This window comes from Labrus bergylta, chromosome 10 (assembly GCF_963930695.1).
Source record: "Labrus bergylta chromosome 10, fLabBer1.1, whole genome shotgun sequence".
In the NCBI taxonomy this organism is placed as follows: Eukaryota; Metazoa; Chordata; class Actinopteri; order Labriformes; family Labridae; genus Labrus; species Labrus bergylta.
The window spans coordinates 4,379,139-4,391,810 of NC_089204.1; the positions used below are offsets into that span (position 1 = coordinate 4,379,139).

Genomic DNA, 12,672 nt, shown 5'->3' on the forward strand with positions numbered 1-12,672 from the left:
TCTTCTTCTCTGTTGAAATTCTATCTCCCCTTTGCCGTCTCAGGCAAGAAAAAAGGAACTATCAAGAGGAGGAGGAAGGTGTGCGTCAACAACACTTGACAGGGGAAGACCTGCATGAGGCCGATGGAACACTTAATTGCGCAAGGTTAGTCCGTGTTTGTTACTGCGGCTGAGTGAAATCCCCCACTCTACTGGGCAAAAACAAAAGGGCCTAAGTGTCCGCTGCTCGGTGGAAACAGCAGATTGATTTCAGCTCTCAAATCCAAACATAGAGAGCTCATTCAAAGGAGAGGGCCAGGAAGGGGTCCAGGCTAAAACTTGTACAGGAACAGGAGGAGGAACTCGAGGAATTCAAGAACAACCTGTGTGAGGCGGATCAGACTGATGGTGTTTTTTTCTCTGCATGGGATGTGGGATCTGTGGCTAGAGAGGAGCAGAGCACAGTGTTTCCACGGTGACAGTAACGATGTCGGCGGCAAACAGAGGCACGTGTTTGAAATTAAAGTTGTCTTTGTAAAGGTCAAAGTGACCCCGTCGTCCTCCCCCTCCTCTGACTGGCACTGCCACAGGCTCCCCGCTTAATCCGCGGGGCCTTTGTACCATCAGAGAGGCCCTATAGTCGGGGATTTACACGGGGGTGAATTCACACGCTGGGATCATTGGAAACGCACCTATAAACAAAGCCGGGGCGATACAAGAATGCAATCACATCTCACAGCCGTCAGCCTGCTGAGATTACACAAATAGGCTTCACACTCGCTGTCACGGAAGCACTCCACGTAACCCAGAGCGTGCGTACTGCGTGTTCACTCACACAAAAGCAAAAGCCCAACTTCACACATCAGCTCACTTTTGCTAGAAAGCTCTATGTTAGCCTTCTTAGGGTGCTTTTGAGGAATGAACCCTGAGAGCATACAGGTGGAGGTGTGCACTCTGACATGCACACGGTGAGTTGTGGAGAAGTTGATAGTATACATCACACCGCTGCTCTTTGACTCTTTGCTCTGTGCCCCCCCAAAACACGACTTCAAAAGAGCCCTCATCCACTCTCCTGGGAAAAGAAGGGAGATCTGGTGCATGACAGAGGGGGAAAGTATGTGTAATCTCTTGTGAAGTGATGACTGTTACGCAGAGATCACCTTCATTCATCACCTCAGGTCTTTAAACAGAGCACAGTGTTCAGTCTGAGAGAGGAAGCAGCATGTTTCTGACTGTGGGAGCTTCAAAATGTCTGGAGCTGCACATCAACGCTTTCTAATAGGGTAGAAGCTTTTGGTTGTTTAGTGTAATCCCTGCTTCTATGATAACAGTCTGAGATCTTTCACTGTGGGCTTTGACTTCGTGCTGTGCAGATGAATACAAACCCACAGGATGAGGGGCATGGTGCCTTTGCTTCCATGCTAGGAAACTATGCCAGTGTTTCCCACAAATGTACTTAACTATGGAGGCTGACCGGGTATTCAAAATGCCATCAAATTGAATTTGGTGACTTCTATTAGCATATTTTATATATTTAGGGGGAAATGCTGTCTGGACCGATAAAACAATGGACAATTTCCCCTTCACGTGCTCTCTGTGAAGAGTGACAACTTATAAATACAGGTAATCAACATTTACAAGATCATTCTTTTTAGAATAAATGTTTGTTCTTTGTAGATAATATAACAAAGAGTAAGGTCTTTTACCTGCTCTTTTGTAAAGTGTCGTGAGAGAATGTTTATTGGCACTATACAAATAAAGGTTGATTGATTGACTTTGAGATGTGTAATGCTCATTTGAAATTTGTCATTGAACACTTTTGGAAATCAAAAGGATATGGGGGAAATTCAAATAAGAAAAACAATTAGAACTGCACTCCAACATTGTATTTTAATTGCCACATGAACGTTTCGAGCAAACGCTCTTCTTCAGCGAGGAACAGGCATGCAAATAAACTATGTTATGATTTCAACCAGCCTTGTGGTACAACACCACAAGTACTTAAAATGCCATTTCAACACGAACACTAGGGGCGCTGATGGCCTCGCAGTAAGGTCGTTCATCATTTATGGAGGCGATAGTCCTCCAAGTGGGTGGCCCAGGTTGGAGTCCTTTCCCTAAATGTCATTCCCCACCCTCTCGCATCCCCCCGTGGTTTCTTACTGTGTCCTATTAAAATACAGGCAACAAGCCAAAAAAAATGTACCTTAATTTTTTGTTTTTTTAAATGATTGCAAACAATGATGTAATAATAACAATAATTGTGTTAATTACAGTGTATCCAACAACACTTCCCTTCATGCATGGACAGATGAAAACTGTGGCGCCTGGCTGTTCTTTCATCACGCTGCTAAGTGGAGACAATTGACAGATCAAAACCTGCTCTGTAGCTTACACTTTACAGAATCCTGAAGCTGTGATAGTATTGTTCATGTTGCTGAGATGTCATTTAAACGGTGTATACATTCAAACTCATGTTTGCTACCTGCTGTACTGTCACTAAAGTGTTGCATGCATCGTTTTATAAAGAGCATTTCTTTCCACAGAGCAGAGAATCTGTCTAAGAAATGAAAAGTTAAAAATCATCGAACCATGCTGAGCACCATGCTGTAGAAGAGTCAAATGAGAGTGGATGGAAGGTTTGAAAAGCCGTCCATTAAATGAAGTTTTAGTGGCAGAGCAGGAAATGAATGGCAGCGCGACCAAAAAACATCTGTCAAACTGTGACGAGCTGGGCGGCATTCAGGAAAGCAGGTGACAAGTTTTCTCATGGCATCGGTACGCTAAGTAAACAGCTACCTCAGACATAAACTTCCTTGCAACACGGCCTGGCACGGTCCCCAGTCCCTGCCTCCTCCCTGCTCAAAGTGCGGCTTTACCTACTTTACCCTGTCTGTTCGGTTTAGACTGTGTTTCTGCTCGCTTTAAGAATCTTACAAATTCCATCCGTGAATATAGGATTAAGCATTAAGCTTTTTTTAAGCTGTTGCTCTTAATTAACTAAACAAACACGGCCTTCTATTTCACTTGATGTCTGAAGTGCTGCGGTATGTGCATGAGCTAATGCTAATTAGTCCGTAACGAATGGGGCAAGCAGGGCTGCTGGCTGGGGCGGTCAGGTCACTTCTGTTTTCCAGGAGAACATTTCTACTAACGCCAGTGGCCACGAGATCTGAACAACACGGTGAAAGTATTAAATGTTATAAAAACATACACTCCGGAAAAAGGTCAGTTTTTTCTTTTTGAAGCCCAGCAGTAGCACGCTAATCTCAGAGCTGCTTCTGGTGCAATCTTTATCTCTTTGCCCCAGCCATGGATTCCATGTATGATCAGCAGTCAAGTTTTGACATGAGCAGTGTTTCGGATGAGGAATGCACCACTTGGGGCCTGCACAAATACAAACGGTACTCTTGCCATCAGGCCCACTCTGCAAAACTAATTAAAAGCAAGGGGATTTTTGCCTGAGTCACAGTGCAACCAAGGAGGCTGGAAGTGGAGAGGAGCCTCTCGCCTTTGTCTCGGAATGACCTAAGGCAGCGAAATTCCCCTTCAGTTATTGTAACACTGAAGGACCATTTAGAAAGAGAGTCATAACTACTTTTAAAGAGTCCACCCGGGTCAGATGTGTCCACCCGGGTCAGATGTGTCCACCCGGGTCAGATGTGTCCACCCGGGTCAGATGCTTCGACAAAAAGCCTCAGAACCGACATGAATTCAGCACATTCAAAGCAGACACTTGTTATTGGCCATCAGCAAATCAAGAGCCTGCAAATATTCCCAATACAATAAATACTTTTGGGTGTATTTGTTTCACAAAATGCAGTGAAAAAACATGCAGGAAACAATGTTTGGGGTGATTAAGAAATAGTGCCACCTTGTAGTTTGTCCAGCCTGCAGTCTATAACAAACTTATCTGAAGCACATGTAGAAGGGTTATTTCTATAATATACGAATGTTAAATGTTCTTGAATGAGGTATTTAACTAGCGAACAGTGTTCAGTGTCTTTGCACCTTCTATATCAATCACCATATCATAAGCTATTTTTACATATGCACTCTGTATAATATCCAGATAATTTCAGGAGGACTGCTCCGGAGATTCTCCTGACCTGGATGTTCACACATGCTCCTCACAGCGGGAGACAATCCCTGTCAGAGAGGAGGGGAGGCGGGGAGTCTCCTGAGGTGAGAAGTGACGAAATCACAACACAGAGTCAAAAAAAGAGAGGAGAACAACATACTGACGATCAGAAAACATTAATGCAGCGTTTTAATTACGTGCACCATGCAGCTGCAGCAGTCACAGTATACAAACATCACTCCCGCTCCCATTGCCTCGAGCTGAATTCTCCGGAGAAAATCCTGCTGCTTTCTCACATCAGCTCACTCGGACTTGCTGCAGAAAGTATACTAGGGGTCTGGCAGGAGAAACTCCTGGTGAGGAAATTTGGCTAATTGCATTCACAAATACAGCTCCTTCTGGAAATATCCAGAGTTTTTCAGGAGTTTTCTGCAAGTGTGAAAGCCCTGATAAATTGATGAAATGTTCCCCTCTAAAGATATCAGTAACCATCTCATAAGTGTGATATTACTCTGTTACTCCACAAATCCAAATATCTTGGCACCGAATGTATCGTCAGCATATCCTCAAGCATTTTATATACACACAGACAGCAGTACACATGTACGACTCATTGTGAAGCAACCACCAACATACAGGAAGAGACACTTCAATTACTGACGACCATTTATCACCAGAGTTATTCCTCTGTCACCGTCAATCTATCACAGCAAAGTCAACCCAGGCCATGTTTACATTCCTCAAACTGGATGTGATGCTATCAAGTGGGTGAGGGGGGGTCTGCAGGAAGGAGATATTTGGAGGGTGAGCTGCTATTATCTCACAAACGTCTGCACGCAGAAATGCTCAGCCGGAAAGCCACCATTCTAACATTTGGACTGGACAGATGGTGATTCCCTTTTCTTAAGTTTAGGTCAAAGTGAAACTAAATGTCGGTTTTTGTTTTTGTTTGCTGAAATGTTCCTCAGGATTCCTTCAAGGTACACACATCCAGTATTTTCCCCCAAAGAGATGCCTGAGTCAAACATCCATTAAAACAGTGTGGAACAGATGCTCCTGGCCAACACGTCACTCAAAAGCCCAACCCCCCCTCCCAACACCTCTGGCGTGGGGAAAGTACCGGTGTTCATGCTTTCATAACCAAAGTTTAACTAGATCAGGATATAACCAGGTGAGTAACACGCTGGGCTCAACAAGTGCAATTCACATAACATTCAACTACAACACAGCAACAAATGTAAACACGCTTCTCTCATCTCATCTGATTCGACTTTTATCAAAATGTATGATTTGATAATGTTTCAAGTGTGAAGAATATCCTGATAATGACACCTTAAGATTCATGATGCACTTAAATTGTCTATAACTTGAGGCCGTGTTCCTATCTTTAAAGCAAAGATTAAAAACACGACAATTAGTGTAATGCAGAGAATCTGTGTTTCCCCCTGTGCTCTTTGGAGGGAGTCAGGAGAGGCTCGGCGCTGAGGTAATACTGATGGCTTTAACTCAGTTAAAAGGTTAGATGCCTTTATTTCTCATTATTTATTTAGGAGAGTTTTATCAGGAGGTGAACTCCAGGTTATCTGCTCTCTAAAAAATACAAGCCTGGTGATTCAATCCAAGCAGCAACCTTCCATGTTGAAAAATTAGGGCCATTAAGTAGTGCAAATGACTGCACATCCCCCTGTAAGGCTGGCTGCAAAAGCCCCAAAAATCCCAATTAAGTCCCAAATAAAAATTCTGATTTGCTGCAGAAATAAATATGTGGTTTAAAGAATGAAATTCAGACTGATTAGCTCATGCGTTTATTTGTACACACTGTAATTTTTAACTCATAACTCATCTTTGATTGTATTTAACCAGCAGAGTTATTCTTAAATGTGAATAATATGGCTGACATAACTGAAACTATGACCATGTTTAATTCAGATCCAGACCCTGGATACAGCGTCCACTTTATATTACCAGTATGAAGCATCTGTAAATAAAGTTGATAAAAACCAGATCAAAGATTCTGATCATTCTATTTTGAGACTGGGGGAGTGAGAGATAAAGACAAAACAGCCAGAGGTGATCAAAAATCTTGAAACTATAAACATGTACACAGGGGATTTAATTTCCTCTTGTTCCATGTAAACAACAATACCAGGACAATGCTCGATACCCGGATACTAATGAGCATGTAAACTCAGTCTTTGACAGCTCTGCAGACTTCTGATGTTCAATAAGACGACCTTAGGAACAAAGGAAACGAGTCAGACCTACCACTGATGACTGTCAGCACATGTGGGGTTCAGGCCCACCGCCTCCTCGCCAATTTTCTTCCCTGAGAGGAGAGATAAAGACAGAGAACAGATAATGATGTTCCAACTGAAACACAAATTACACACATTACCCTCACAGTGGACATCGGTGTTCACAGGACAGAAGTGGAGAGAGAGGATTATGAGAATCAGCGGGTGTGTTGACTGAACAAACACAACAGGATATACAAGAAGGCGGGCGCTGGATAAAAGCAATGAAAACAGAAGTGGAATGAAATGCAATCCAAGCAGAGGGCTCAGTATTAAACCCTTCATCACTCAGAGCAGAGTGTCTCATTCCATCTGCTCTATTAATATCAAAATGAATGTTCAATATGATGCCCTTCTGACTAAAGTATCTCTGCAGGGAGCACCTAGCCAGCTCTGATCAGAGGCTCACTGATGAGGAAGGATTACAGAGAAACAGGTCGGTCTACTTCTGTGGAGTCACGAACGGCCTCTGTTCAGAAAATAAAACATTAAGATCTACCGTCTTGTGTTACAGAGTGTAACACAAGACCTTTGACCTGATTGAAAAGAGCCGTGGTCTATCATCATGAACCTTTAAGAGTGTTGGTTGTTCTCTTTGTTGACTGATAACCTTCAGTACTAACAGTGGAACAGAAACTCTGCGTTGACTTCATGATAACGACAATCTAAGAAGCTGAATGTGTGAGAAAGCTCTGGAAAGCCTTGGTAAATATCTGTGTCTGACTATTTTGTCTTAATGTTTGGCCGCGTCTGTTGTTTCTATAAAAACGAGGCTGACACTTGTTATTGTGTGTAAAGAAATATACAAAATGCATGGAAGAGATAGTTGACCCCATAGCTTGAATTGCAGATATTGCAATGTGAGTTTGAGATGAATACCGAGGGCCCAATTCAGCCTGCATTTCTTGTTGTTTCCACTTTGAATCGTGCATCAATTGAAACCACTTTCAAGGAACAATGGGCTAAAGATGTTTTAGTGGACTTGACTGTGTCTTTTGCAACCAGGTTAATTTGCATAGAAAAGGTTTGGCTTTGTGACAACTGCATGATTAATACCTCTTCTAAATATGTGCAGACAGCACAGGAGCACTGAGAGATGATTGCTCTGCAGGTCAGTTAAAGATTAGAGGGGCCTTGCTCTAAAACAAGAGAGTTTCCCTTTGTCTCATTTGCATACGTTTCTTTTTTTTAAGTTTATATATACACTGCTCAAAAAAATAAAGGGAACACTTAAACAACACAATGTAACTCCAAGTCAATCACACTTCTGTGAAATCAAACTGTCCACTTAGGAAGCAACACTGATTGACAATCAAATTCACATGCTGTTGTGCAAATGGAATAGACAACAGGTGGAAATTATAGGCAATTAGCAAGACACCCCCAATAAAGGAGTGGTTCTGCAGGTGGTGACCACAGACCACTTCTCAGTTCCTATGCTTTCTGGCTGATGTTTTGGTCACTTTTGAATGCTGGCGGTGCTTTCACTCTAGTGGTAGCATAAGACGGAGTCTACAACCCACACAAGTGGCTCAGGTAGTGCAGCTCATCCAGGATAGCACATCAATGCGAGCTGTGGCAAGAAGGTTTGCTGTGTCTGTCAGCGTAGTGTCTAGAGCATGGGCGCTAACAGGAGACAGGCCAGTACATCAGGAGATGTGGAGGAGGCCGTAGGAGGGCAACAACCCAGCAGCAGGACCGCTACCTCTGCGTTTGTGCAAGGAGGAACAGGAGGAGCACTGCCAGAGCCCTGCAAAATGACCTCCAGCAGGCCACAAATGTGCATGTGTCTGCTCAAACGGTCAGAAACAGACTCCATGAGGTTGGTATGAGGGCCCGACGTCCACAGGTGGGGGTTGTGCTTACAGCCCAACACCGTGCAGGACGTTTGGCATTTGCCAGAGAACACCAAGATTGGCAAATTCGCCACTGGCGCCCTGTGCTCTTCACAGATGAAAGCAGGTTCACACTGAGCACATGTGACAGACATGACAGAGTCTGGAGACGCCGTGGAGAACGTTCTGCTGCCTGCAACATCCTCAAGCATGACCGGTTTGGCAGTGGGTCAGTCATGGTGTGGGGTGGCATTTCTTTGGGGGGCCGCACAGCCCTCCATGTGCTCACCAGAGGTAGCCTGACTGCCATTAGGTACCGAGATGAGATCCTCAGACCCCTTGTGAGACCATATGCTGGTGCGGTTGGCCCTGGGTTCCTCCTAATGCAAGACAATGCTAGACCTCATGTGGCTGGAGTGTGTCAGCAGTTCCTGCAAGACGAAGGCATTGCTGCTATGGACTGGCCCGCCTATTCCCCAGACCTGAATCCAATTGAGCACATCTGGGACATCATGTCTCGCTCCATCCACCAACGCCACGTTGCACCACAGACTGTCCAGGAGTTGGCGGATGCTTTAGTCCAGGTCTGGGAGGAGATCCCTCAGGAGACCATCCGCCACCTCATCAGGAGCATGCCCAGGCGTTGTAGGGAGGTCATACAGGCACGTGGAGGCCACACACACTACTGAGTCTCATTTTGACTTGTTTTAAGGACATTACATCAAAGTTGGATCAGCCTGTAGTGTGTTTTTCCACTTTAATTTTGAGTGTGACTCCAAATCCAGACCTCCATGGGTTAGTAAATTTGATTTCCATTGATAATTTTTGTGTGATTTTGTTGTCAGCACATTCAACTATGTAAAGAACAAAGTATTTAATAAGAATATTTCATTCATTCAGATCTAGGATGTGTTATTTTAGTGTTCCCTTTATTTTTTTGAGCAGTGTATATAAATTATTATTATATATTATTTAGCATTTTTGGTCACATCTTGAGATTAAGTGCTAACTTTACATGCTGATTCAGGATTTTACGAGAAAACTGTCAAGAAATGTCAGGGTCTTCTATGGAGAACAAATAGACTTCATCATATTATATTGTAGTGGACAGATTAGTAACTTTCTGAGTACTTTCTTTTAATACCCAGGACTACACAACAATTAAAGTTAACGCTTGCAGTGAACAGTTATTAAACAGTTGCAGACTTTCACCACAGGCAGTCTGTGGGTTAGACTATTTTTGATGGTTATTTGTGGATCAAGAACTGGAACTGTCTAACAGAGGTCACAGACCAGCATGGGTTTGGCTTTTCCAATGAAAACACTGACATTAAACAAGTTTAACATATATGGGTAGGAGATTGTAGCATCCCTAGCCTGTAATGCATAACACAAGATTTGGTGGGTTACCAGTTTCTGCATGACTCTTCTTCTCCTCCAGAGTGGCGCTGATGTCGTGAACGTCGCAGTAAGCTCGGGTTAGCCGCCACAGAAACATAGAGCTCTGTCCAAACTGCAAAAAGACAAAAAAAAAGTGTAATTAGAGATTTTGTTTGGATTACTTTTCAGAGCTTTCATGAATAATTAGATGTGATAAATATCAAACCAAAGCATTCAATAATGAAATGTGTATGTGTAACACAATAATATGTGTTACAATAAAGCTTTACATTAAATGCCTGATCGTTACTGTTTATAAACAACTGAGCATGATTCATAAATTGGGATTCACCGATGCATCAGTTGAACATTGGAATCAGCCGGTTTGAGTCCTGTTGATGGAAACTTCTGCAAATGATGCAGCATGCTAATGTCAGTAGCAGATATGCATCTGTAGTGTTGCATCAATGTAATGCTGCCCAGCTTATATACCTGTGTATGTTGGAGAAAATTGCTTGTTACAAGCTGAAGAAGAGCGTCTGCTTGAAACGTTCGTGTGGCAATTAAAATACAATTTTGGAGCGCTGCTCAAATTGTTTTTCTTGTTTGAACATTTTTCAGGATTCAGCACCCAGTTGATTTGTGTTGAAAGGGAGTTGAGCGTGTTTTCTCTATCAGCTCATATACCTAACAGCTGATTCAGAGAAGAGTTTGTTATAGGGCAGAAAAAGTCAACTGCTGGACAAACTCTGATTTGTTCGCATGGTCAAACGTGAAAGACAAAGTGGATAACGTGTCTGTCACAGACTCAGCAATATGCAGTTTGTAAGACAAATTCTAGGTACATTCATGAGAAGGGATTTATGACAACAATTCAATACATCAAATCATCAAGCTTATTTAAAACACAGACATAAAGAATCAAAACATTGGTATCCTAATCGCCCATTGGCTAGATGGTTATTTTAAACATTAGGGCAGTTTACAGGGCTGCATGACGGCCAATCACGGTCTGATCAGCTGTTCACAACCAGTCAGATGAATTTCTGGCAGAAAGCAGAACCCCAAGCCGATTCCCCAGACTGCAGGACTATTATTTACTGATTGTTCCCGCACAAACAGACAGCGCCTGGAAGCACCATGGCAACAGCAGTTTTGCCTGTTTGATGTTTTTTTTTTTTTTTTTTTTCACAAATGATATGAACAAGAATATTGTTGGCCAAAAAGGGTCGGTTATTAAGAATATCAGCTCTTTCAATCCCAAAATGTTGCCTCACAAAATGAAGTGTTGGGGTAACATTGAGATAAGTGATATCTGTAAACGGAGCATATGCAGGGAGCTGATAACCTGTTTCACACACCTCCTCTCTGTGCTCCAGAAGCAGGTTGAGACTTTCTCTTTTTTCAGAGTCAGTGCCCTTGTGCCAACAGTCGATCCTCTCCAGCAGGACAGAGAGCGGGTCTGCAGGTTGTTCCTCCTCACTCTGCTGTGCATCACTCAGCTCTTCATCTTCTTCAGAATCGGTCAGTGCTGTTATGTACCTGAAAACATAAAAGAACATCGTGTTAGAGAAAATAGACTCAGTTTTCTGTCTGTCTGTTCAATCAAACTGTATTAATTGTCTCATTCCTGCTGTCAGCAACTTCAGTAATTGTTAAATATAATAGAAATCAAGTATATCCATCTGAAAACCGTGAAAACCATATGAAAACACCTTAGCTATGGAGCCTCTTTACTATAAATCAAACAGTGAAATCTTAACGAGCATTTTTAGCACTGCTCTCATGCCAGGTGCTGATTGTAAAGGATCAATCTCGTCTGCCTGTTAACGCACAGAATCTGTTTACATAAGTGGGTCACTTAATTGTTTATAAAGACTGGCTGTTAGAACGTCTTGATGCCTTAACACGGATACCTGAAGGCTTTTGCACCAACACAGGGAGACTTGTTTGTTAGGGCGAGGCACGCAACACTCGCATTAGATGTTTTATGGAGCCTTTCAACTCCTGTAAGTATGTACAAACACCTTGAGCTAATTCCAGTGAAAAAAACAGCCATGTTAATAGTAAAGGTAAAAAATAAAAGACACAGACAAGAGTGAAAATATGAAAAGCCTCTATTAAGTGTTGGCAGCCGCCACATGTGCGTCATTGGCGGTTAAGGGAATATTTTGGGCTGTAAGCCATGGTTTGGGAGGGATGTGTCAGAGCGGGCCACAGACAGAAACACTTGGGACCTAACAGGTGCCTCGTGCCGTAGGCGGCTTCCTGACTCCACCCCAAAACACACACCTTCGTTCAGCCCTCAGTGCTGTGATTACAGGAGGAATATGAGGGCATTTGTTTTGCCGCAGATTTTCTTCAGTCAACAAAGAAACTGTCAAGAATAAGGAACAGAGGCTGACAATGTCAACAACACAAATGAGGCTGTACTCATTGTGCTGGGATAAAAGAACGCTGGCCTACTTCACAGAATAGTGTGTTGTGTTGTCTATAAGCATCAAATGCATCCTCTTTTATAATAAACACAAATCTGCTTTCAATGCTTCATACAAACAAAGGATTACACATCAGAGTGCATGTGTAAGGAAGCACACAGCGACTATCTGCAGAGAGTTATAACCCGACTGTGCACTTGCTCCTAATTCAGCAGAAATTCAGCAGCTTGCAATCTTAGACCTTAAGTTTACTCACGCTCTGGCTAACTGCTCTGCACAAATTAGTAGAGAGACAAAGTTAGAGGGAAACACAGTTGTACAACATTTAGCAGCTTAAACGTTGGATGAATCCCTGAGGAGTCGGTGAAAACAGAGCAAAGCCATGACCCTTTTGAAGGCCTGAATAAGTGTCTTGTATGTACAGTATGAATTACTATCTTGGCCAACAGTGCAGTGTAAGAACTCGACTTCATTTCTATCCTGAAGCTAAGTGAAGATTCGCAGTAATTTCAACAGAAACTAGACTTCACAGAATATTTTTTTATTTTTTTTTTATCTTTAATGCCCCGTGTCCACCTAGCATTTTTTTCCAGGCAGAAAAGCGCTGGCTGTGTGCTCGGGAGTGTTTTCATGACAGCGTTTGTGCGCTGAGAAGAAAAGCGCTG

At 42.9% G+C, this 12,672-nt stretch overlaps 1 protein-coding gene across 4 annotated transcripts in view; it reads right to left on the bottom strand.

Annotated features, from left to right (window-relative positions):
- LOC109997501 (regulator of microtubule dynamics protein 2) overlaps positions 1-12,672 on the bottom strand; it is a 41,297-nt gene that overhangs the window by 13,304 nt on the left and 15,321 nt on the right. For all 4 annotated transcript variants that reach the window (XM_020652002.3, XM_020652000.3, XM_020651999.3 and 1 more), the window contains 3 exons: positions 10,931-11,111; positions 9,600-9,702; positions 6,326-6,386 (listed from right to left, as the gene is read on the bottom strand). In XM_020652002.3, the coding sequence (XP_020507658.2) occupies positions 6,326-6,386; positions 9,600-9,702; positions 10,931-11,111 (345 nt within the window). The remainder of the gene's footprint in view (positions 1-6,325; positions 6,387-9,599; positions 9,703-10,930; positions 11,112-12,672) is intronic.